The following is a 25,428-nucleotide window of genomic DNA, read 5'->3' as shown; positions in this document are numbered from 1 at the left end:
AAAATGTCACAGTATAACAATATAGTCCCTTTCTAGCAGTGTGCTCATAGAGGCCGTTGACTTAAAAAATACAATATGGCGCTATCTCTGTCCCACATACATCGACACTCTTCCGTAAATCGAAATCAAAGCTCGTCGCTAGCGAAGTGTAATGAAGTTCGTGCGGTGGTCACACTCGACTGAAGTGAAATGCAAAACCGGACGCGTTCAGAACTTATACTCACGATAAGATTTATTTCTAGGTTATTTTATCTTGAATCTTAAAAATACCTTAAGTTTCATCTTTTTAAATAAAAACCTCATTGATATTTTAAAAGCGTTTATCTGTGTAATTGTATTAATAAGATTGTGAATAAGAGGAGAAGCAATACCAATTAACGTAAAGTTGAATGAAAGTTTAGAACCAGACCGGTAAGAATAAAATGACAGTGATCTAATGTGTGGAACGTACCTGCATATGGCGTACGCTCAGTTTGTGTTTATGTCAATAAGAAACAGATTTTAATATTTGCGCGGGTGTGGATTAATTAATTTATTAGGAATTATGTGTTTGTGAAAACTGTGCATTGTGTGTTTTTTCGTGATAATGTTTTCTCTTATTGGACTTTTGGATGACCTCATAACTATACTGTACTTCTAAGGGTATGTATTTAATTTATGTTTCTGTTCACAATTTAGGATTTATTGGCCTATTTATTGGTTCAATAAATATAGTTAAATTATGAAAAGATAATTATTTCTTGTAATATAGTGCAGTTTCATTTAGCTGACAGAGAGTTCGCTGGGCGAATAAATTAATTTTCATAGGTTATCGCGAAATGAAAAATTTATTACCAATTAAACTTTGTCAAAGAAAAAGCTTTAAAGTCTAATTGCTCTATATATTAATTTACTAAAAACAAATATTCACGCGTTCTTGGTTTATAAATATTAAAACAGTTACACTAAGTAATCTGTTCACAGAAATACAATTATCTTTGTGAACAGATTTCATCTGCAATGTTTTGATAAAGTTAACTAAATATTTTCAGTTTGGGAATAAAAAGTAAATTAAAAAGTAAACTAGACACGAACATGACTTAATTTTGATGGCAGAAATTCTAAGTAATGTAATTAATCTTATTTCCATGTCTTCTAAATATTTTTTGAAAGAACAACTCTATGTTGTTTAGAATACTAAATTAAATCGATTATATAAGTTTATAAATAAATAAAGTTACAATTAAAATACATTTTGATACTAAGCTGATAACTCAGTGAAGTTGTACATGTAGAAATATGAGAAAATAAACATTTTTATTATTTCAACATCTTGTTACAATATGTGAGTGGACCTAGTATGTTTATGGAGAGACACATGTGTGTATTATCTTAAAACATGATTCACATGCCATATGTGCTTGTGATTTATCTCACAAGATACCTTCACCAATGTTTGTAATAGTAATATGATAATTCTTTATCACATGATGACCACATTATGACATCTTTGAAATATACTATTACAATATATATTAATAATAATATACTGACAAAAAGAACATAACTAAATCTACAAATAAATACTAAATATTGTTATAGTATTTATATAACAATTAAAGAGTTTGAGCACTAGTGTTGTGGGACATTTTGTAAAATTCTATATTATTTTAGAACTTATCTAGTCCAGTGAACAGTTAAGTAAATTAATAACATATGAACTATTTTGCCCACACTTGGTTAATTATAAATATATTGATGTTTTTATATATGCATAGCCAAACAGACTTACATTAATTAATTAACTATATAAAATTAAATTTTTTTATTCAATATGTACAAATAGGTTATCTCTGTTGTTCATATAATTGTAATTTCCACTACATTTTCTCAGTAATAATAATAGTAATAATCTAGGAGAATACAGAACACATACAGTGCCATCTATTTTCAAGTTTGTATTATAGATATTAGACAACTTATAGACATACTTACTAAATATATATATATATCTTATATACATACATGTTATACATGGAAAACACCAAGATTAATACAGACAATCATACTCAATAATACAAATGTTTTGTACTATGCAAGAAATGGAACTTACTACCATCGGAAGTAAGGTATTTTTCTAATATAAACCACTAGACCACATAGACCTTAATTTAAGGGTTTACTTAAATTTATAGTGTAACATAATGTAGCGTTTTACTTTCTTTTAGTGTAAATAACAACCATTTCATTAAAATACAATCTTACCTTAAAATTATTTTTTAAATTAATCTCAATTTAACTTATTGTCTCAATTAATTTAATCTACTGCATCATAACACTGAGAGTTTAACTTAACATTGTTTTAAAAAATAAGCATAGAAAAATAATGTTATACTCATATTTAAATAATTATCAATTTCAATGTAAATGAAATAATTTAGTCTCTAAATTGAAATATTACTGATGACACTACTATAAAAGATGATATGCAAACATTAAATTGTTAATAACAAGTGGTTTTAAAAATAAAATACATGATGTATTTTATAATTTTATTATCCATAAATAATATAGCTTTCTATGTATGGAGGTATATATTTTTCAAATAGGATAGTTATTCTTAGATCTCATCTCTTATCAGTAGAAATGATAATAATTTACCCCTGGACAATTCACACAAGATCTAGTCCCAAGGTAAACAGAGCTTCTGTTATGCACTAGACAACTAATATAAGTACATATATTTTTTTGCAAATACATACATAATATACATAGAAAACACCCAGCTGGATACAAACAATCTTACTTATGAACAATTGCTTGTACTGTATGAGGAATCGAAATTATGACAGTTGGAACTAAATTGTATGAGAAATCAGTAGTCAACAGAGGCTGTAAAATCAAATACTTCCTCTTAACATTATATATAATATTACTTTAGATAAATTAAATTAACAATTAAGTCATTATACATTGTATTAAGGAAAACAAACTACCAGCAATTAATTAATTTGCTCTTATTTAATTATTAACTGTATGCCATTGTTATAAAAACTAATTAGAATAAATATAAGTATATATATATTATAGTAGTATTTTATATGTGTAATATTTGCATAATTTATGAATAGGAAAGAGTATTTAAAGCAGGAAATGTAGTAGTACTCAATCAATTAAATTAACGGTGACAATCTGAGTCAAATTAAGTGTAAAGTCATTCCTGCAGTCATATATAATTTAAAATTGTATGTAAACTTAGAAATTTTCATAATCAAGCTTCCTGAGTATCCTCTGCCTTTAAACCTAGGATTGTAGTATAAATAGGACTTGCATTAGTATCAGTAGTGACCTTCTAAATGACTCTTTCTTATCTCTGAATATATAAATATGCTTATTTGAGTTCTTATAGTTTCATAGTACATTCTTGTATGACAGTCACTCCAGTAGAGTGTTGCCAACAAAATTTGTACAAGCTTTCTTCAATTCACTTAAACACAACTTTGGAAACCAATAACACAATTTTGCATGAAAAACAGTACTAACAACATCAATCATTATTCAGTTTAATTGAACAATGTTAATAACTATTGTAAAGAAAATAAGTTGTTTAATTTATTAATATTATTATTATATTTAATTTATTTGATAAATATTATAAAAAAAATAGATTACTAATTTTATTACTTTAAGTAATCACAACATTTTTGTAATTATTAATTTATTTAAGTAATTTATTACTGTTACTTTGTAATTATTTGCATCGTTTTCAAATCTAGGAATAAATCCACTTTTGATCAACAGAAGCAAATTTTTCCCACCATAGGAGGGTCAAATTCATACGTGATAAAAGTACTAAGGTGGCAACACTGTTCCAGTAAAGATAAGGCGAATAAACTTGCTTTGTTATTAATATGTATGTATATAATATTTATAATACTGAGTCCATTGGCCCTAGTTGGTTCTCTGTGAAATATACAACATAAATATTAAATTAATATGAGCCGTCCTTGATGTATGGTGCCAAGTTGTGTACAGCCTTCATTATATAAGGTTCACTGAGAGTAACCAGTGAACGGTTAGATTACAGATATCTTTGGCATATTATCAAATCGGGGTGTCATCAACCTCATCTCATATTTATCGTGTCCGCTGGTACAGTAGACCTATCTAAGTGTATTACACTTTATCTTCACATTACTTTGTGTTCAAATTTATTTACCATCTCTTAATTAATTATTATAGCTTAATTTTTTATGTTTTGATAAAGATATATGTTTTGTAAACAAATGGTTGGTGATTGTTATTAAACATAACATAATAGATAAAGCAATTAATTTTGATAAAAAATATTTACTAATCTAAATTAATGTTCTCATAGACGAGAATGTTTTGATTTTTATTTGTAATGGATCAATCCAAAAAAGTAATTAGGTAACTAATCTCAAAAACATTCACTTATTAGAAATTTACACGATTTATCTTCATTGGTCGGCGGAGTATGTCATCTTCTTCCACTAATCCTTATCGGCCATTATATCTGAGCTTACTCTCCTTTTACGCATATCATCTTTCACACAAAACATCCATCTTGTTTTCGGTGGTCCTTTCCCTTTCCGTCCAACCATGTTCATATTAAATACTTTCTTTAAGACGTGGTCCTTGCTTCGGGACGGCTTATTTATTATTATTCTAAAAATTTATAAGTTATTTGGATGTGAGTTCTTGCAGTAATTTGGTCTACAGGTAAGTTATAATGTTAAAAATCCTGAAGTTCCTCAAAAATGCATTTGTTAATCATACTGTTTCTCTCTGCAACTGTTAAATGGCTAATATTGAGCTATAAATCTGCCCATTTTAGTATCTAATAGAAAAAATTATAGCTATTGCGTAACATAAGAAAGTATATGGTTACACAAGAAAAAGAAACAAATACACAAGGGGAATAATAACACGGGGGACTATAATCCTCTGGGATAATAATGTACACATATAGGCACAGTGGCCAATGCTGGTACATTAGATCATTGCCAGGTCATATCCATTGGAACAAGGGACACAACATTGATATATTTATTTAGGTAGGTGTATTTACTCATGTTTCAACCGTCTATTAAATGGAGGACGTTAACTTCACTTTGTGTATTTTACGCAACATCATCAATGTAACTTATATAATGTATATGTTTTGGTTGTTACTTTTTTAAAATAAAATAGAATCTGTCATCTGTTATGACCCTAGCGTGTATTATCGCGAAAATAGCGTTTAATAAACGCATATTTAACCATAATTAAATGTATTTCCAAATTCCATATTAGCTATTCCTATAGCTATTTGGGATCATTTTATTATTAACATATCATAATCAAGGAAATTGAAAGATTTTATCCTGATCACATAGATTATGTTATTTCTGTCTTAGAAAAAAGGAAGAATATTGGGATATGACGTGCATACATGAGTTATAAAAGTAGGAGAAGGGATATGTTTGTATGAATATAAACCTCTGACAAAGTAAGATTCTCTGTCTAACACGTAAGGGAACTGTCGTAAATGTAGTTACTTTTAAAAATTCTCGACCTTTCAGTTACCTTCCAACTCTTCAATGTCACAAGATTTCTCGTCTGATTTTGTACATTCACTCGATTCTCGATTGTTATGATTGCTCGTCCATACCGATGACGCAAGATTTTAAAAGAATTTAATAGATTTCAATGATGCTCCTCTGGCGTGAACAATTACAATTACCTATGTATTAGTGTGTAATGGCTATTAGTTCAGTATTCGGGCGAATATTTTTATTCTATCAAATGGTGTTATCAAATAATGTCTTTTTGGATAAAAAATTAAAAAACATCGCATAAATAATTTGGCCAAGGATATTTTCATTTTATATTATTATAGTGTTACTACAACAATAATGTTACAAGTGTAGTAAATTAAAATTTCGTGAAGAAACTTTGGAGACGTGGGTGATAAATTCTCTTTCCTATAATATATATACAAAATTTATACTAAGTACTTATTTACTTTTCAATTTCGAGCCCTCACTTTCCTCCTTACGAAAAAAGTAACAATAGCTTTTCAGAAATGCATACGAGAAGCAAAAAAATGGCAGAAATGAGCTCTATTTATGGGCTCGAATATCGTTGTAATAAAAAAAAACTTATGGACGACTGTTCTTGGTATATTTGTGGGCTTTTATAAAAATGAAATATAAAAGTAATAAAAAAAGTATATGTTAAATAATTATAAAAAAATCCTGTCGCCAAGTTAGGTATGTAACACTTAGAAATTATTTGTCCGATTGCGGGATCAATGTATTCAGCCTTGTCTTGACTGCTTTCAATCTCTCAAATTGTGGCAGACTAATGCGTAGGACGAATATTCTAGCTGGAGAAAAATATAGGTCATTCATTGTAATAGGACGAGACGTATTTATGCCGCCTCATTCTTTGCCGGTATGGGAATATTTCAAGCCAAGATTCAAGAGTTCGGTCACCCAACAATAATCGTTATATTTATAAATGGTTATAATTTTGCTCACATATAGATTACAGAAGCCTTATTTAGTTTCTAAGATATTAGGATATCTTCAAATGTGCCTCTAAATATACTCGTTTTAGTTTGTAGGCTATTATAATATATATAGCTATAACTAAAACGAATATTTGAAGAATTACTAGTTAATCATGTTATAAATATGAAAGTGTAAACCTACATACTCAATTTTGCTATTAAAATGTACTAGCTGGAGGTTTTATTTTAATGTAGACGTTTAATTTATTAACATGTAACCGAATATTGCCGACTAAGAATCTCCGCTTTTTTGGTATCAGTTAAAATGCTACTAATATACTATGCTTAAGTTTATCCCACCTTGAATTGTTATAGTAAGCACATTGTTCTTCTAAAGGTGTTATAAAGTTAAATCAATAGGTAATATTAAGCAGGTACCTATGTTATATAAAAGATTCACAAATTTTATAGATTGAAATGGTTAAATTGTATATTAAGTTAGTCGACACCCAATGTCAGTACGGTGTCCTAGGTCATACTACTAATAGTATAGAGATGGGGGTTTGAATCCTGCTGGATCGATTAGTTGGGATATATTTATAGCTGCGGTGCTGTCTGCGTAGAATACAGCCCGCTATTCGCAGGTAACGTAACTATCTACTATATCTATGTGACAGAATTTTTAAGTAAAAGAATTATTTTTTAGTTTATCCATTATTGGTTACTGGTTACCACGGCTTCGCGTAGGTGTTAATAACTTTATGATTTTTACTATAGTCTATGTAAGCCTGGAATAATATAACATTTCAGACGGAGAATGAATTTCTGAAATCTGTTCGCGGATTTGGAATTTGCTTTTTTCATAACAAAATCCAATCTCTTCATAATATTAGTATTGGAATGAGGCCCTTTAAACCTACACCCGTGTCACAAGTCACGGGATCAGTTCGAAGTTTCTCTCCCCGCTATACCCGGATGGACCCGGTATCCGCGCGGTGAATCCATGGAATGTTGAGAAGTTTGTACCAACAAACAAGCATATAAAAAATACAATCTTTGCCCCGTATTATATTGATATAGATGAGTATTTGAAATGCAGAGTTAAGCCTTTAATAATCATATCAAAGGAATATTAAAGGTATACTAGGTGTATTGTAGAACTAATACGCTAGATTCTGATCTTGCAATAGAAATGCAGAGTGCACGATTAACCTGTCTCGACAACTACGTCACGTTCAGCTCAGTGAACTTAAAACGCGCAATATTAAATCTTTGATAAGCAAACGTTATTTAAATATGTTATTTAATATACATAACAGAGCTGCATTTGTAATTTTTACATACCTATATCTACTAGCTGTCCCGGTAAACGTTGTTTTGCCATATAAATTAAAATCACTATTAAAAAATAGGGGTTCATGCTAGAAGGGTGAAAATTTAGGGTTGTATGTATTTTTCAATCCTAAATAATAATAAAATGAAAATAAAATATGTCGAAAAAATAAAAAATATATATTTAGGGGTGGATATCCCTTACCACTTAGGGGTATGAAAAATAGATAGTAGCCGATTCTCAGACCTACTGAATATTCATATAAAATTTCATAAAAATAGATCAAGCCGTTTGGGAGGAGTATGGTAACTAACATTGTGGAACGAGAATTTTATATATATAAGATCTTATCTATACAAAGAAATAAAATTGTAGTGTCCATTTTTAATTTCAAGTTAACAGCTTTGACTAAATGCGCATGTAAGGTACTTGCATAAAAAAATAACAATTTTTGTCTGTCTGTTTGGTTTATTCAATCTCTGAAATGGCTAGACCGATTTTGACGGGATTTTGATTCGCAGATAGCTAATGTTCTAAGGACTGGGGCTTTATTTTACAAATTTTATTTATATTAATAAAAAAACGTTAAATTTCACGCAGACGAAGTTGAGGATAACTGGTAGTATATATATACATTTTCTAAAATATAAAACAAATCTTGACTGCTTTTATATTTATTAATGTTTTCTTCAGTGTAATACAGTGATGGTTTTAATAAAATGGAAAAACCTTAAATGTACTTGATAGAAAAATATGAGATAAAAACATGACAACTTTATATTTGAATCATTATTTCCGATTACGGATTAATTTTTAATAGCGAGCCATCTATTTTACAGTTAGTATTTATTATTAATCAAACTGAATTGTGGTCTGAAGGTTGATTAAACATTGTAATAAAATATCTTACAGCTGATACGATATGATAAGTTCATCGGGTCATCAAGTGTAATAACTATCGATGTAGTCGTTAACGCAGCGCTTGCATAGCAAGTTCGCTGGGCGTATTTGAAACCAATGAAGCAGAGAGTATTGGAGATATTCAGTCAGTAAAAATTATAAATGTAATGTATTAAAGTTTTCGATCGTCCTAGAAAAATATATAATAAATACTTAATATAGACCTTTAATCCATTATTTATATATTTATATTAGCAGTATTTACTGCTGTATATCCACTAAATTATTCTTAGTTACATTACATCACAGTTGTACCTATGATATTACTGTTGCTAAGGAAGAGTAGAACAGTAGTAAATTTAAATGTGATGGATTAAACTTTTTCATTTCAGCCAATGTGCCCAATGGAGAACGAACCTACCGCCGTCACTCCAATTAATTTGATTTGGTATAGATAGGAATTAAATTGACAAAAAAATTCTTTTTACAATCAGTCAGATTTGAAGTCATGGTCGTCGGCGTTGCTATAGTAAACCACGTAACTGTGCCACTATGCTCTTTATTACTAATTAATTATGATTTTCTATTAATACTTAATCAATATCTATCCTTATAAATATCTCTGCAGTCCCTATAGGTGGATAATTCCCATAGACATATCTTAGGTACAAAGTTTAAAATAAATTTTGTTAATATAGTTCATATAAGACAATGCACACAGCACCACCTCACCTCGTCCCAAGCTTGTGTTATGGGTACTAAACAACTGATATAAGTACTTATATATTGTTTTTAATCATATATATCTTCTAGTGCGAAATAATTTAATTTTGTAATATGGCATTTAGCACATAAAATGATTTATTTAAAGGTTTTGAATTGTTTCCTCTATTATTTTTATCAGTATTGTTCTTATAGTTAAGAACAATACTATTACAGTTTTGCGTAATTGTTTAGTTTATGATTCCTTATTTCAATATATGTTTTTTGGTGTGGAAATACTTTAAGACTGTCGATAATTTTTTTAGTAGTTAATGTTTATTTCTGAAGTTTGTCGTTCAGCCGGTTAAGAGTAATATTTTCTAATGGAGTATGTTTCGACTTCTTTGGGAGTATTTGTTTGTAAGTCCGTATAAATAAGTATATACCAAAAACATTATATAAAGAAAAATAAATTAGTAGTTCGACGTATCGCCTGGAGGGATTTTTCTAGTCAACCTTCACAACGAAGGAAAATTATTTGCCGGGAATTTTATCTAAAGAAATATCTTTTAATACTTAATTTCTAGAAATTAATTTTGTCGTGTGATTTACAACGTAATTGAATATTATTAAACTAGACAAATAGAGATAACGGTATTACCAAGGTTTTTACTGTCGATACAGTTTTTTTATATAATTGGAATTGCAAATGAGTTCACAGCCAACCTGATAGTAAGTAAGTAGTAACTGTCGCGTGTATACATGAACAACATTACGGACATCACGTTATCATGTGACGATGACCGTGAACCGTTCGTGCGTTGGTCCGTCATACTCGTGAACGAGTATTGCTTGTAAGACAGATCAGCTCCAATCATAACGACTGATTTAATTTAATTAATTATTTAAAAGTTTACTCTAATGAATTGGTGTGTGTAATGTTTCAAAATAAACTACCAACTTTGTATTAATATATTTCAACTTAAAAATGTAAAGTTATAAAAATTATTTGAAAGGGCATTATGCATGTTTCTTGCTCGTTCTTCTTGTGATGACAGATATCCGAATGAATGGTAGATTAAAAAAATAAGCATAACTACTAAACAGTGCTTGAAATTAAGTTTGATTTATAAATTTTGTTTTTATAAGTTTTTTATTGCGGAGGATTGATGTCATGCCTCTTATTAATAATAAGTAATTTCACTGATTGATTTATCTCTTCAACAGAATATAGCCTATAAAGTTATATTCTACTACTACTCTTCAACTTCTACTTGGTGGATGAAGTAGGATATGACGCTGAAGTACCCACATGACTTATTTCAAAGTCCACCTAGGTTGCTTTTTGTGGAGTTAATTTTACTTACTATGTAATCGACCTGTAACAAATATTTTTTTTGGCACACAAGGATTATGTAACATTTGATAATATCTTGCAATGGGCAATGTTTATATGGCATACTGTAAAATTTATTACACTTATTATTTTCTGTATATGGTCAACTTTCCATATAGTTTTGTCCTTCTTATAAATTTACATAAAAATGTGATGAAACTTATTACAGTTATGCTCGTATATTATCATATAAGAATACTAGCTACTCGCCCCAACTTCGCCCGGGTATACATGTATTATACATATAAACCTTACTCTTGAATGGATAGAGCTATTAAAAAAAACCGCTTCAAAATCTGTTGCCTAGTTTTAAAGATTTAAGCATACAAGGGACGGACACACAGCGACATCGACTTTGTTTTATACTATGTAATGATTATTTTAAAAATATATATGTATATCAATAAAGTAAAAAAAATAAGTAGAATTATTGAAAGAATAAAATTAAAAGTAGTTAACGCTTCAAACATTTTTTATTGGGTTGTTTGGGCTATTGTCAGGTGCATGGACGTGAGCCCTGCGACCTATATAGATCTATTGTGCTCGGCCTTTTCAAAGTTCGCTACCTAGAGCCGTCAGGGACAAGAATTAAAGGATATTCTTAGGAGCGATGGATTTTATTTTGTCAGGAAAGAGTGTAAACTTTCCAAAGGAGATATTTCGTTTATGCATGAGTGGGCTACAACCACATAGGATGTGCAGTAGAGTTTCCTCTTCAATTTTGCAAAATCTGCAGATTTTTGTTGTGCATAGGCCTAGGTTTGCCATATGTTTGTTCAGTTTGCAGTGTCCTGTGAGGGCCCTCATGAGGGTCATTATGCCTGTTGTTTTTACTCAATAGTAATAGTCTATTGGAGTATTTCTTGAGTAGCCCGATATTAGGGTTTTATACTTAGAAAAATATATTATTTACTACAATAAATACTATGACGTTCCTAGTATCTTAATGACCCTAATTGCCATTGTTAAAACTGAAATGGTATTTGTAAATTTTTCTCTGTATATTCATTGTCAAATCATAACTGTTAAGTAAGACCACAGTTGGTGCAGACAGATTGGTGGTAATCGATGAGATAGAGGTACCCACGCAGATTAACTCTTCCACTGCTTATTTGCAATTGCCATTCTATTTTATATGTTGATCTTACCGCTATTTACAAGATAACGTGTTTTCGTATACTATTAAGTATTTTATGTACATTACAATCTGTTATTGGCGCGTTAAGCTAAAGTCCAAGCGAAATGAGTCATTTTAGAAGCTCGTAATCGACTAACATTTCATAGTTGTTTAAGGAAATATTGGATTGTACACGTGCAGAAGAGACGGTGGTAACCATCTCTTACACCTAAGTTATGACTTATCATCAGGTGCACCGTTATTTATCATTCAATTTACATTGACCTTATTTATCATTCCATTTATATTAATAAAGTAGAAATTACATAGTTTGGCTGTGTAATTTTTGATGATTTCTAATGATAAATAAGGTCAATGTAAATCGAATGATAAGCCAAGGGGTTCCTCTCAGTTTTATAGCATGTTCTCACTATATGAAGATACTGTTGTTCAGCTATATTAGGAGTATATGTATATGTTTTTATATAATGTATTATTACTCACCCTCATAGTCCCGCTTTGAACAGAGTTAGTGCCAAAGCACTAGACAACTAAGCGACTTTTAATATCTTTTATTTTATGCAATTGGATATACTATACTAAACATTTGTTACATGAATATAACTGTATACCTATACCTATGTATCCACATACATTATGTTTCTATCTATGTATATATTTTTCGCAGTTATTAGTACTGGTAATACAAGCTCTGCTTAGACTGTGTTACAATGCCCATAGTTATTATTATTAAAAGACAATAGTTAGAGTGACAATAACGGTGTATCAAAACCTAGAATCTGAATTCAATAATAGTTGTTAAGTTGCTTGGCTATTATCCCGTCAGATTTGTTATGCAAACTGTTTACAGAATTAACTACAACTTGAATTAGAACGGATATTAGACTGATTTAACACCTCCGTCTCAAGTCTGGTCGGTAAGCGTACCTACTTTTTTTAATGTTCCATTAGTGAGTTCAAACCTGGTAGAAACAAAATAAAACTTCGTAAGATGATTTAAATTTTTAAATCGCTCTTCGGGTAAGGAGACCGAGAGAACAAATCCAAATAATATTCAGAAAGCTCGCCCTCCGGTGTTGCATTGAAATATGTATGTCCAGCGAAGTGTGGACATGTCAAGTGTTGCAACCAGAAGATGACCAACCTTCTGGTTGCATATATCTATATTATGGTATATTCAAATAAAAAAGACAATAAAAATAACTTTACAAAACAATGTATATATCGCTCGCTTTGTAAAATAAACGTCGGTAACAAACCAAAAATAAACCCGAGAGACGGCGGTAGGCTCGTAAACTGTCATTTTCAAATACACCCAGCGAAATGTAGGCTTGTTGAGTGTGTCTGAACGCAATGAAGTCGACTATTGACAACGCCTCTGATTGCCACATCCAGGATAACAGTCGTAACGCGATGTGTATGTATGATGTGATGGACCAATACAGTTACATTATTTTGCTACAAAATTATTTGTTGTACCTTAGGAACATGTCAATTAAATGTAAATTTAATTAATAAAATTTAAGGAAAAAATAATTAAAAAGCCGCAAATTAAATTAAACAAAATTCAAAACCTAAATATTTTTCTTCATGGTCTGTTACAAACTCTTATGATATGTCAAATATACCGTCAGGTCGGAATCATTTCGAGAAGAAAATAACTGACAAGAAAGTTAGCTCATATTATTTTTAAATAAATGTTTACAATAATACCGATTCATTTTTTAATTCAAATTTGGGAGAATATAATAAAGAATAATAATTTCTGCCCTCAGGTAAGTTACCAACAGCAGACGATAATGTATTTTAAGAATAGAACAGAATCAGGAAATGTGCTACCACCGCAACAACAAACTGGAGCAGTTTAATAAGCTCACACGTAATTGGGTTAAAATGCATTGTGTACCGCTGGCCCAGAGCAACACAATGCACAATTTCAAGACAATTTCACGTGAGCCAAGAGTATATTATTACAGGCAGGGTATTATTATATACAATTAATTGAAAATCATTGTAACGAGATACTTCTAGTATTATAGTGTGGTTATTGCTGTATTCTGTTCTGAACGTACATGAAACACAGTAAACAATGTAATAATAATGTAATGGTTTACCACAACAGTATTTTGTATACCATAAATTATACTAGTGGTCAACTGTACTTTATAATATTTTATTGTAATTTTATATAAATAGAAGCTACTGATTGCAGATAGAATCTTCAAAATTGGCCTAGAATTAACAACAATACATTCCAATTGAAGATTTAGTTACTCAAACTAAATCTTCAATTGAAAATAATACTCAATATATATATAAATACTCAAGAAATATAAATCGCAATACACACTCGCTTTTATGCTGACCGAGGCTATCCCAAGTTGCTTATTATTCACGTTAGTCATTTTAAATTTTTATTAAATGACAGCAGTTACTAAGTTTTCAATTAGTTTTATAGACTTTGTAAAAAGTTGTTAGCAAAAATCTCCGTCTCACATACTTCAGCGACCAAGCAGCTTGCTTTGTAAGATGTGTTCGAATAGAAGGCAAATTACAAGATAAGAGTTATTATATCTTAGTTCTCAGGATGAGTAGCATGACGGACATCACATGATAACGTGATATAGGTGGTTCTGTTAAGGTATATAGGCGACGGTTACTAAATGTAACGTAACTGAATTGAAATAAAATTTAATTGTAGCATACTCATACTATAACACAGTCTGCTTTTACCGTGGATAAAATCGTTTAAAGACTTCTTTGGTGGACTTGGTTTAAATTATAAATCCTTAAATCTATTCAATCGGCTCCGATCAATAAATGTATCGAGATTTCAGTCGGGTGATAACATTTCTAAATCAATGCTAGATTTAATCTAAATCCTTTGAGCTTCGAAGCAATTGGGCAAGAAACATCTAATAATGGCACAGCCCATTTATTGTCGACTGATCTTTACTCGGCTTTAAATTTACCTTGAATTTGCGTGTTACATTTACTTGAAATTCTTCTTTAAACATAGTGAGAGAGGGTTAGAAAGCAGCTATTTGTTTCATAGATGATAGAATGGTGGTTCGGCTTGCGTTAATGTTATGTCACTAGAGGCCACATATATTGAAGGTTGAAGATGAAATCTGGTCACTTGGTCCTAAGTTGTGAATTCACCAGGAATTTACCACGATAGTGCGATGGTTAATCAGACAGTTCACATTGCTAGCAACGGTGTCAATACTACATAATAAAAATCTTTTCCCGTCAAAAAGAGTTAGAAGTATTTATGTTTCTGTCTATTTATATCTTATATCTTTTCGTTATTTACTTAGGAATGGAGCAAGATATATTAATACTATTTCTGTTATTACTTTATTGACCAATAAAATATGGTACAAAAGATGGATTTAATGCTATATTATTCTCTTCCTATAATGCTATATTGGAATGCGTAGAAGTACTCGATTGAACATTATATACAGACTAAAATGCAAATAGTTTTAACAATTTATTACGATATAGGTCCAGTATATGTCATATGGATATATAAAATATGGAAATAATTTTTGAACGTTTCATGATAAGTTGCTCAAGTGGCCGCCCGGTTTCTATAAAGGATATTTATTTTGTATTCGCTATTTGTTCTTCTTTTCGATGTCGTCAATTTAATAAAAACTAGTCCTGGCTTATATATAGTTATTCAACCTTTTCTATGACCTCTTGCAATTCTTTAAATTGGCTAAAATACTACATTTTTAATACCACATATAAACTACAAATCAACTTTTGCATGTGTGTGTTGTTACGATTCCACAAGATAACGATGCAAGTGAGGGAAAAATGAACCATTTTTTAATAATAGTACATATATACTAATATAAAGCTGAAGAGTTTGTTTGGTTAAACACAAGTTAATAAGTTTTAGTGTCGTATCCCATGTCGTGGAGATCTGTCCGTTGGGGGAAGTCTATGTCCAGCAGTGGACGTCTTCCGGACTGCAATGATGGTGATCCCATGTATCAAAGCAGGCTTTAACATAGCCTATAAATTACAACAGCAGTAGGGCAGCGTCAATGAAAATTTTTGCAAAAACAGGAATTTTTCCTAATAAGGGCAGACGAAGTTCATACAGAACCTGATATTATTATAAAATAAAAATAGTAAATTTTAACATGTCTTTTGTAGGTGAAGACTGAATGAAGGCTTTATAGAAAAAGTTTTCATTGCTCATGCAAGTTTATAAACTTGCCAATTTCTACAAACAAAAAAATATTAACAAATGATAGTCTTAAGTTTAATTTATTTGACTATATATTTCAAAAGCAAATATTCCAGATTATTCTCATATGTGAAGTGCTGATATCTTGTATAAGTACTCTCATCTTGTTTACCAATTCATCGTTTATTTATATTCATTGTTTACCAATTACTCATCACTCCTCTGCCCGTGACTCACAGTGGACTACTATTTTTGTAACTTCTCTAAAATGATATTATTAATAAGCTTTACAATACAAGATATTAGTTGACTCACGATATCATACGGTAAATAATAATGCACTGTATGATCTATTCTTCTTCTGTAGACGCCATCTCTTATCGGAGATTGACGATCATTAGATATGGCGATCTTAATTTGTCCACGGAGGTCCTAAAAAGTAACCTGGTGATCATTCTAATCAATTGCCTAAGGATTTTCAACCAAGAAGTACGGCGTCTGCCTGATCTTCGTCAACCATGGATGTTTCCCTGTATGATTATTATTACAAATTTATTTTGTTAATACATACGAGTATATACTCTGATTAATGTCTTGACTTGTGTATTTTTGATATATCAATTCAATTATACTATTTTCTTGATGACATGACAAACAGACAGATATACTGGTTTAAGATTTTTTTTTAATATTTCTAATTACATTTCACAAAAAATACAATATGCAAATAAATAGCATTATGTCGATTCTTCTTAATAAATTCCAAGTAATGTAATGTAATGAGTGTGAATTTCTTGAGTTGTATGGAGGATAAACATAGAAACCAATGCGTCTATTTGAAAAGAGGTTTCACATTTTAAAATATGTAATATTTCAGATTGATTTCTATCCATAGTATGTAATTCATTTTCTATACTACTATTATAAATACGGGTGTGTTTTTCTGTCTATTTGTAGCTTCTTTATTACTAAGCGATTGATCAGATCCTAATGAAATTCGACGTGACCATAGAATGTAATATAATGAGGAAAGAAATAGGTTATCTTTTATTTCAAAAATGCAGGCAGTGTTCTTATTTTATATTTATTAGGTACATTTTTCAACATATTACCAATAGTTATAGGTGTCATAAAGCAATAAATAGGTGTTTAAATTGTCGATTTCATTGGTTCAAGAAATCAATCCTTTATACTCGTAATTATTACTTACTGATAGCCAATGACTAGTTTAATATATTATAGGCAATGACCTTTGTACGTAGAGCCTAGATATGTCTAGACTATCTATTATGGTAGTGTCGACTTACAAGACTGGAGTGATACTCAGTTTATAGTATTAATTGGATTAAGCAACTCATGTACGTTATATATTTTTTCTTTGATCAGTTCGTAAGAAGAAAATATATTTACGCTTTTATTTACTTTTTAGCTTTTATTAGCTTTTTTTAATGTAATTGGAATAGCAAACAGTCAGCCTGTATATGATGGTAAGTGGTTACTGTCGTCGCACAGACGTACATATAACATTACGGACATCACATTATGAGGTGTCGCCCGTGATACCGATAATGCGTTACCATTCTAGAGACCTGAGATGTATACCCCTTATCCTGTAATTTCTCTACTTTATCTCACTGTTGAACCGAAACATAGACTACAAAGCAATTACTTGATAACTAAAAAAGGTGAGAATAAAATGATTAGGATAAAATACGGGATCTTACAACGTTTCATTTATTTTTATTGCGTTCCCGATATTTCAGCAGTGTTTCAACGGCCATGATCATGGGTCGCTCCCGAAATATCAGAAACTCAATAAAAATATATAAAATGTGGTAATATCGATCCCATGATTTTTCTTAATTATATGTTTAAATAATGACTGCGTGAAATTTAAAACAGTATATGAGAATAAAATACCAACGCAGATGACTTTCTACAAATCTGCCTCTCTAGTTAACCCGTCTCAGTACTAAATGTAAATAATGCTAAACCAATTTTGATTATTAGTAGTCATCGTATTATACGAAATTTGAGAAAATTCGTCCGTCATCTGATGCTGAGTGCGGATGCGTTCGATTTGTTGCGTATAATTTTGTTATGATTAAAAATAATAATAATGATTTTATTTCAGCCTATATTCACATTTTACGTTGCTACCTGGTACCTAAACTAAGTGGAATCCTATATTTAGATAATTATATTGGAGTTTGTTTTGTGGAATAAAATCTATATAATTTTAATGTTTCCAGTAGAGTTCCTATTTGTACTGAACGAATATAATAAAAAAACAATTCTTTATCTATAGGTAGTGCATTTTCGAAATATGTAAGGGAGTTCAGTGCTTTGTATTTGTTTGACCCGCTCTCAGATCATTAGTTATTGTTGTATGGATCCGCCTACCGAATTGAGAGACCTCCTTTTGTTTGTTTATATTACCTTTACACGTACATACGACGTACTTGTTTTTGTTAAATTCCATTGTAGAAATATTTATCTGTCTTGTATACACATATATACATTATTGCCGTTATCATATTTGTATAATTTTGTTTCCTAAAATATCAAAAAGTCCGTTTGTTTTAATATCTTTCCTTTTATTTTCAGACATTTAGTTCCAGAAAAGAATTTTATTCTTTTCAAAATGGAGGCCGTAACCACACCCGTGAGTAGCTAGATTTATTATTATTATCTACAATATTTTTTATAAGAATTTAGTTTTATACAACACGCATCACAACCTAGTTAACAAAATTACGGACTACTGCCATCTGTGCGCCGCCCAATGCAATACTTTGCGATGGCAGTTTCCAACATGCCTTGTAATATCTGTATTCGTAATATAGATGGCGCTAACTTACGTTCGTGTAGTTGCCAGTAGATGGCAACGGAGTTTTGTGCTTTGAGCTCTTATTCTGAACTAAACGTTGACCCAACATGATAAAGTATTTGTACCCTCCGACAGATGGCACTAGGCACACTTTTGTAATGCCAGTGTAATATTAGATACTAGCTGTGTCCGCGGTTTCACTCTCGAGAAATTTATAGCCTAATCCATTCAGTAGTTTTTGCGTGAAAGAGTAACACGTCCATCCTGCTTGGATGTTTCTGGTTTCAGGTTTGATAATTATTAGTCCACACTCACAAACTTCCACGTTTATAATATTAATAAGATGGGCGAAAATAATTATGGATGTCGTTTCTTGTTGCTATAATTTTTAATACATATACTTAAAAAGGCATAGAGAATACATATTAACATATACAGTAACTATGACTTCAAATGCTTTAGTATTAAGCATGGACAATAGGGTGCTATGGGAAATATTTGATATGTAGATATTTAGCTAAATACATTTTTGTTTAATGTGGTTGGGGCCACTACTATCGTATCCATGTGGATAGATACTATCGTAAGCATGTGGTTTGTTATTTATCCTATATTTACTGTTATTATCCTCACAATACTGGCCGTATAAAATTGTTCGCAAAATCTCTCGTGACACTACATTAAGCGGCGTTATATAAGTGCCGAATTAAAACATTTTGGCACCGGTTTCAACGTTTAAAATATTTTAAAAGTTACATATGGTATGGCTCTACTGCCACTGTCCATTGTCCGCGGGGCGAATATTCGTTAAATTTATATAAAGCGGTTCATATTGCGTCCTATCGGTTCATTAATATACTATATCCCCGCCCATGCGATACAATAGCCGCAGAACGTTCAGAATTGTTTGAGTGGTAAATTTATAGCGGTTAGAATACTGATATTCATTTCTCTTTGCATTTCACTTTTCACATTTAAAATTTACTGTATATTTCGTATAATTTAAAAGTAAGTAAAGATAGTGTAGTAGAAAAGTTTCAATTTATTTTAATTAAGTAGAATCATTATTTCATTAACTAATTCACACTAATACCTTAATGATGATTTATTTTGAACTTGAACCTTATATATAATAATATATAATAAGTATTTATATAACTTCAAATAATTAATTCAATGTCGTAGTACGTGTAGTACGTACGTCAGTACATAAAGTTTCAGTAGATACTAAATATTTTTTATTTGGATAAATGGAACATGAAAGATAAGACACAAACAAATATTATTGATATAATGTACCATATAATGTGATAGTGATTACGTACGTTTATGTAATCTATGAAAACCTTAACATTCACGAATAAAGGCTTGCAGTAAATTTAAGCAGCGCAAGTGGTTCCGCCTCGGGCGAGTCGTAGCGCGGCGCGGCGCGGCGTGGCGTGGCACCGCCTCACGCCTGCTCTGGATATTCAACGTTACGAATGGCTTTATTAAGACTAAATATTACAATTTCCGAGCAACTATTGCAATGGTTAGAATTGCTAATGTGCCTCTGAAGGAGTCGAGTGAAAAGATGCGATTGCACCGAGCCTGCCCCCCGCTGCCGGGTTTCCTGTTTTATGAGCGGCGAAATTACAGTTTCACGCAGAGTTGCCAGTTGCCAACTTCTGCATGTTATGTTTCAGACTGATTTAAATACTGCTTCTTCTTATCAATACAATGCAGTGGCTAATCACGTTCCATGCCAACATTTTATAGTATAAAACAGTTATTTTACAGTGATTCACAACTAGATGAGCACTGGATGTACCGTGAAAAAATAACAATAATATCTTAGTCATTCTTGAGCCGTCCAAGATAACCGGGAAAAGGGGCTGCGTCTTGCAACCACAAATTACTATGATTTAATATTGCTTAGTTATCTGCGGGTAGGTAATTTGTTAGCGCGGCTCTCGGGCCCGCGTTGGGCGCCATTGTTGCTCTGCCGCCTTTTGTTCATCGTCTACCCCCGCGATACGATCTTGAGTTATTATGATTAGGATTCTTTGCCAAGTGACGCGGACTCGCTAATTCCTTCATTATCGTTTTAGTTCTGCGCAGTCGGGAGCGTTTTATGAACCTCTTTGTTGCCGTTTCCACGTCTCTTTAGTATAAAAACTGGATTAGCTGAAATGATTGCTTCAATCAAAATTGTTGGTCGATCCTTTTTCGTAGGCTTACACGCGCAAAGTCTATTAATTTAACGAACGCAGCATACGTTTGGAGGTGACCCACTAGATTAATAAATGTCACCACCGCTCGTAAAGTCAATGGAGTTCATATTTCAACGGTCGCGTCACGCTATGCCATACTCCAACTTTCATTTCATATAGTGCTCTCAAATGAATCGATCTACGTGTGGCTTTTTCAATTAGTGAAAACATTCGATTGTCATTGTGTTTATAGTGTAATTGCTGGTTTGTTATCCATCCATCTTGACCGGTGTAATGGGTGGCCATCAGGGAAATGAATCGCCTGGCTGTCCGTTCGAACGGAATGGGAGCGTTGTACAAGTGTTCTCCGCGCGAAATTGCTTTCCGTTTTAATGCTCGAGGTATCAGGGGATGTGGCGTTCCACGCTCATTGTTTAACGTTTATTATTTTAGGCCGTGTATGTTTGTACTTTCAAACCGTAACCAAATTTTACCATTCCATCAGCACCTGGTGCAGTCATGCCTCCTTTCTCAGTAATACAGCAAGAGTATACTCCCTGTTTTATTTACATCCTTAAAATTATAATAACATTAATGCTGTTGTTTCTTTTTCAGATTAAACTCCTTCCTGATTAGAATCCTGATCCTGAAATTGCTGCTAGATCATCCTCCAAGATTCTATACATCCTAATCCTTGAAATATCCCATTGTTTTATCAATTCTGTAATTGAATTACCAAACTTTATTAAATCTTCTAATTTAGATTATAAAGTTTCAATCAGTAGTAATAAGTATTATTGCGAAGTCAGATGAAACTTGCAGTGCCATCTCGTAAGTTAGCTAAACTGTTTGTGGGGAATAGTGGAAGACCGTAAATATCTTCCGTTATTGTATAGTTGTGGTTAGCAAGGATTGCAGATACTGCAATGGCATGCGGTGTGCGTGCCACACCCCATTCATTAGTTGGCGAGTGCTTCCGCGCATTTATCAATCTACCCACACCAACTCGCGGAGTGCGCTGGTAGAGCTTGCCCCGCATTTTATACTATATTTTACTTTCGCGATTTGACTTAGATTAACAAATTTGTTGCTTTTGTATCTCAGCTACATATTTATTGTAAAATGAAGGAATTATGCGATACAACAGTATGTGAGAGGAGGGCATAACAGTCCTCCATATAGGGTAGATATATCTTCTAAATATACTTTCATAAGCTGTTATAATGAATTTTAAGTTCATGAAATAAACATATCGTCTTTTAATCGAATGATGTTTTGGTGTCAAAATCAATGTAATATTTATACCAAACATTTTTCATAATAATTTTCTTGAATATATTAGATTAGTATCCAAGTTTTAGTCATTTGTATTCCTGCCATCCTCGCTTTGTTGATAACGTGAATCATAAATTTTGGGTATTTGCATTGTCTATCTATATAACTGTGGAATGTACTGTTACCCATACTGTTCCTCTATTTTAATAAGCATTAAGAATATATTAAAACTTTGGTTATTACGACAGTTACCTTATTACAAATGGTTTACGATAAAAGTGATCAATTAGCAATTTATTGGGTCCAAATATCCTACTATTCCTGATGGCATGCAATAAAGTTTAGTCCAAGGCTATCAACCCTTCTGCGTACCCGAAACCACATTCGTCCTGAGACAATCCGTCCTATAAAGTACCAAGTGAAATGATCGGTCCGGGCCGGCACCACCTGCGCCCTTGATCCGGGATTAGTATTGCGATCCACTCCCTGGATAAACGCTAAGATTGCCATAGTGATAAAGCACAAACAATTAATGTTAGAATTAGGAAGTTGGTTTAAACAGAATTTGTCAAGTTAATGTTTTAATCCTTGTGGTATTATTGAGTATATTTTTCATGTCTATGTTGATAATTCAATAATAAATTACTGAGTCTGAAAAATTAGAATCTATAGATCCAAACAATATAGAGCATTTACTGTTACTTCCTGATACAAAACAGCGGACAACCGTACTTAAATATTTATTTTCATAAATTAACAAATAATGTACTAAGAAAACATCTAAAAGTAAACAATATGTTTGTACTTTGCCGGGGTCGTATCCTCAACCACTGGAAAGTAAGTCAGTGTGCTAAATTACTAATGATAGACAATTAGAGTAAACACTACATATTTTTATTTCTCTAAATTTCATAATGAAATGCAGATAATTTAAATAATACGCATCCTGGTTTTCTTTTAGTCTTTAGTCCAATATTTTGTTAGTGATGTTAAATTTTACAAATAGGATACATATGAATATTTGATAACATCATCCCATAGAGAGATTATATGATCACGCAATGACACGCTTCACAAAACATCTTAGTATTGACATTATGATCATAGAGAAACGATGTTTTAAACATAAATTACTGACCCGACATTCATGATTCTGTCCACTGACTCGAGAGTATGCGGTCAGATTTATTTCCATTCGACCCACCGACTCCTGTCTGTGGTTACTTCGACCGAATTGAATCGTTGAGGAGCGGAGACTCCTGTAGAATGGTACAGCATCACACGTTGTATATATGTAGGAAAGAGACGGAAGTTGCCTAAATCAGCCGTGTGGGCCTTGATCATTGATGCGTACCGGAGGCTACGGTTTTGAATGTTCTCTAACAAAAAATAGCAACATTGTTTATTTTGCCATTAGCTTTTTGTGGGGTCACATCGAATTTTACCGGGGAAAGCACTTGATGGAAAAGTTAAAGGGCATGATAACACTGAATGTGTATATTATTCTGTTTTGTTTGGATTTAGTATTTGTTATTGTTTTATATATTCATTACAAACTAGATTTGACTTCAAATCATCATGTCATTATGATAAGTTAAGATCATGATATTAAAACATATACATAACTGTATATTATAAGTACCACATAGCCTATTCCAGTGTTATTTAAATGAATATTGAAGTTTGATTGTGTCAGCGAACATGAAACAATTCATAGAAATATTTAAATATTTTTTTAACATACATAATTTACACATAAAAAATGGTGTAGATTTTTTATGTGTAAATTTTATTTATTTATATTGAGCGAGGCTTAAACTTTTAAGATCCAATACCTACCACCAAATTTGGCAATTTAAATTAGATAAGGTCATGAGTTCATTATTATCTAAATTTTCATACTTACAGTGGTTATTCGCAATTTCTTTCATTAGATACTTACATATACAACGCATATATATTGTATCTTTTCTACCATATTCAAGGCGTGTGTCATTTGTTATAATGAATCAATAGATGAATGATGAATGCTTAGTTCCGGCAGTTCTGAAATGGAATTTTTTCGTTATTTATGATATTTGATACTTAATGATAAATATGAGTTGGATATATGCATTGTTTATAGTATAAACAATATTATTTAAAAATACACTATGTATGAAATGTTTAATTCACGGTGAGACAAAAATAATTAATTATCGAGCAAAAATAACAGCGTTTTGAAAGATATAGACAAAGATAAGAAAGAGACGACACTCATTCGTAGTCTTATAGATAAACCTATTTTATATTGAACTATATTGTCTATTATAGCTATTTTCTTATTTGAAATAAAAGTAACAGATTTTTTACATTGCAACAAATGAAAACAATACAGAGCATACGAAATAAATTTTGGATATTCACAATATTTTTAGGTTTTACTGTACCGTACAGTAATTTTAAATTGAATGAAAATTTATATTATTTGCTACATAGCGGAAAAAATCAAAATTAATTTTTGCTGTGTTCATTTTTAAAAGCTTAATAATTGCACATATATTTTTAATCTGTTTATATTCACTTCCATTTGTTTGTAGAAATTAAAATTGACAGTCCGCATGAATAAATCATGTCATATGTCCGTTATACAGGGTTGTCCACCGTGCGAAATTTATTGGTACGGTGTGAGATTTTTGATCTTCGGTACGCGGTATGACGACGTCATACAATTTTGTTACGTTGATTTTGAACTACGAACCAACGCAAAAGTGGGACGGCAAAACAAGTGTAGAACTCATTTCTGTATTGTTCTCGGATTCTTGTTTTGTTTTACGCGTCCCAATTTGACAAGACAAATAAATGTGTATACGAGGTTGGAAAGTCAAATTTTGACAATATATTGATTTATGAGATTGTAAGTTTTTTTTGTTGGCAACCCTGCCATTATACCAAATGTCCCCTATGGTCCATAGGTAGG

At 31.4% G+C, this 25,428-nt stretch overlaps 1 protein-coding gene across 6 annotated transcripts in view; it reads left to right on the top strand.

The window, feature by feature from the left end:
- Window positions 1-453: 453 nt before the first annotated feature.
- LOC131845693 (tyrosine-protein phosphatase Lar) overlaps window positions 454-25,428 on the top strand; it is a 408,432-nt gene continuing 383,457 nt past the window's right edge. For 4 of the 6 annotated variants that reach the window (XM_059194792.1, XM_059194790.1, XM_059194791.1 and 1 more), the window contains exons 1-2: window positions 454-642; window positions 18,780-18,837. In XM_059194792.1, the coding sequence (XP_059050775.1) occupies window positions 18,817-18,837 (21 nt within the window). In that variant the 5' untranslated portion in view covers window positions 454-642; window positions 18,780-18,816. Of the gene's footprint in view, window positions 643-13,848; window positions 13,947-18,779; window positions 18,838-25,428 lie in introns of those variants that run through there. The other 2 variants (XM_059194789.1, XM_059194788.1) reach the window with 2 other exon arrangements.

Source organism: Achroia grisella, unplaced genomic scaffold (genome assembly GCF_030625045.1).
Source record: "Achroia grisella isolate CSIRO2021 unplaced genomic scaffold, CSIRO_AGI_Agris_v1 utg478, whole genome shotgun sequence".
Lineage (NCBI taxonomy): Eukaryota > Metazoa > Arthropoda > Insecta > Lepidoptera > Pyralidae > Achroia > Achroia grisella.
Note: the sequence above shows the minus strand (reverse complement) of the source record. Positions and strands in the feature narration are given on the sequence as shown.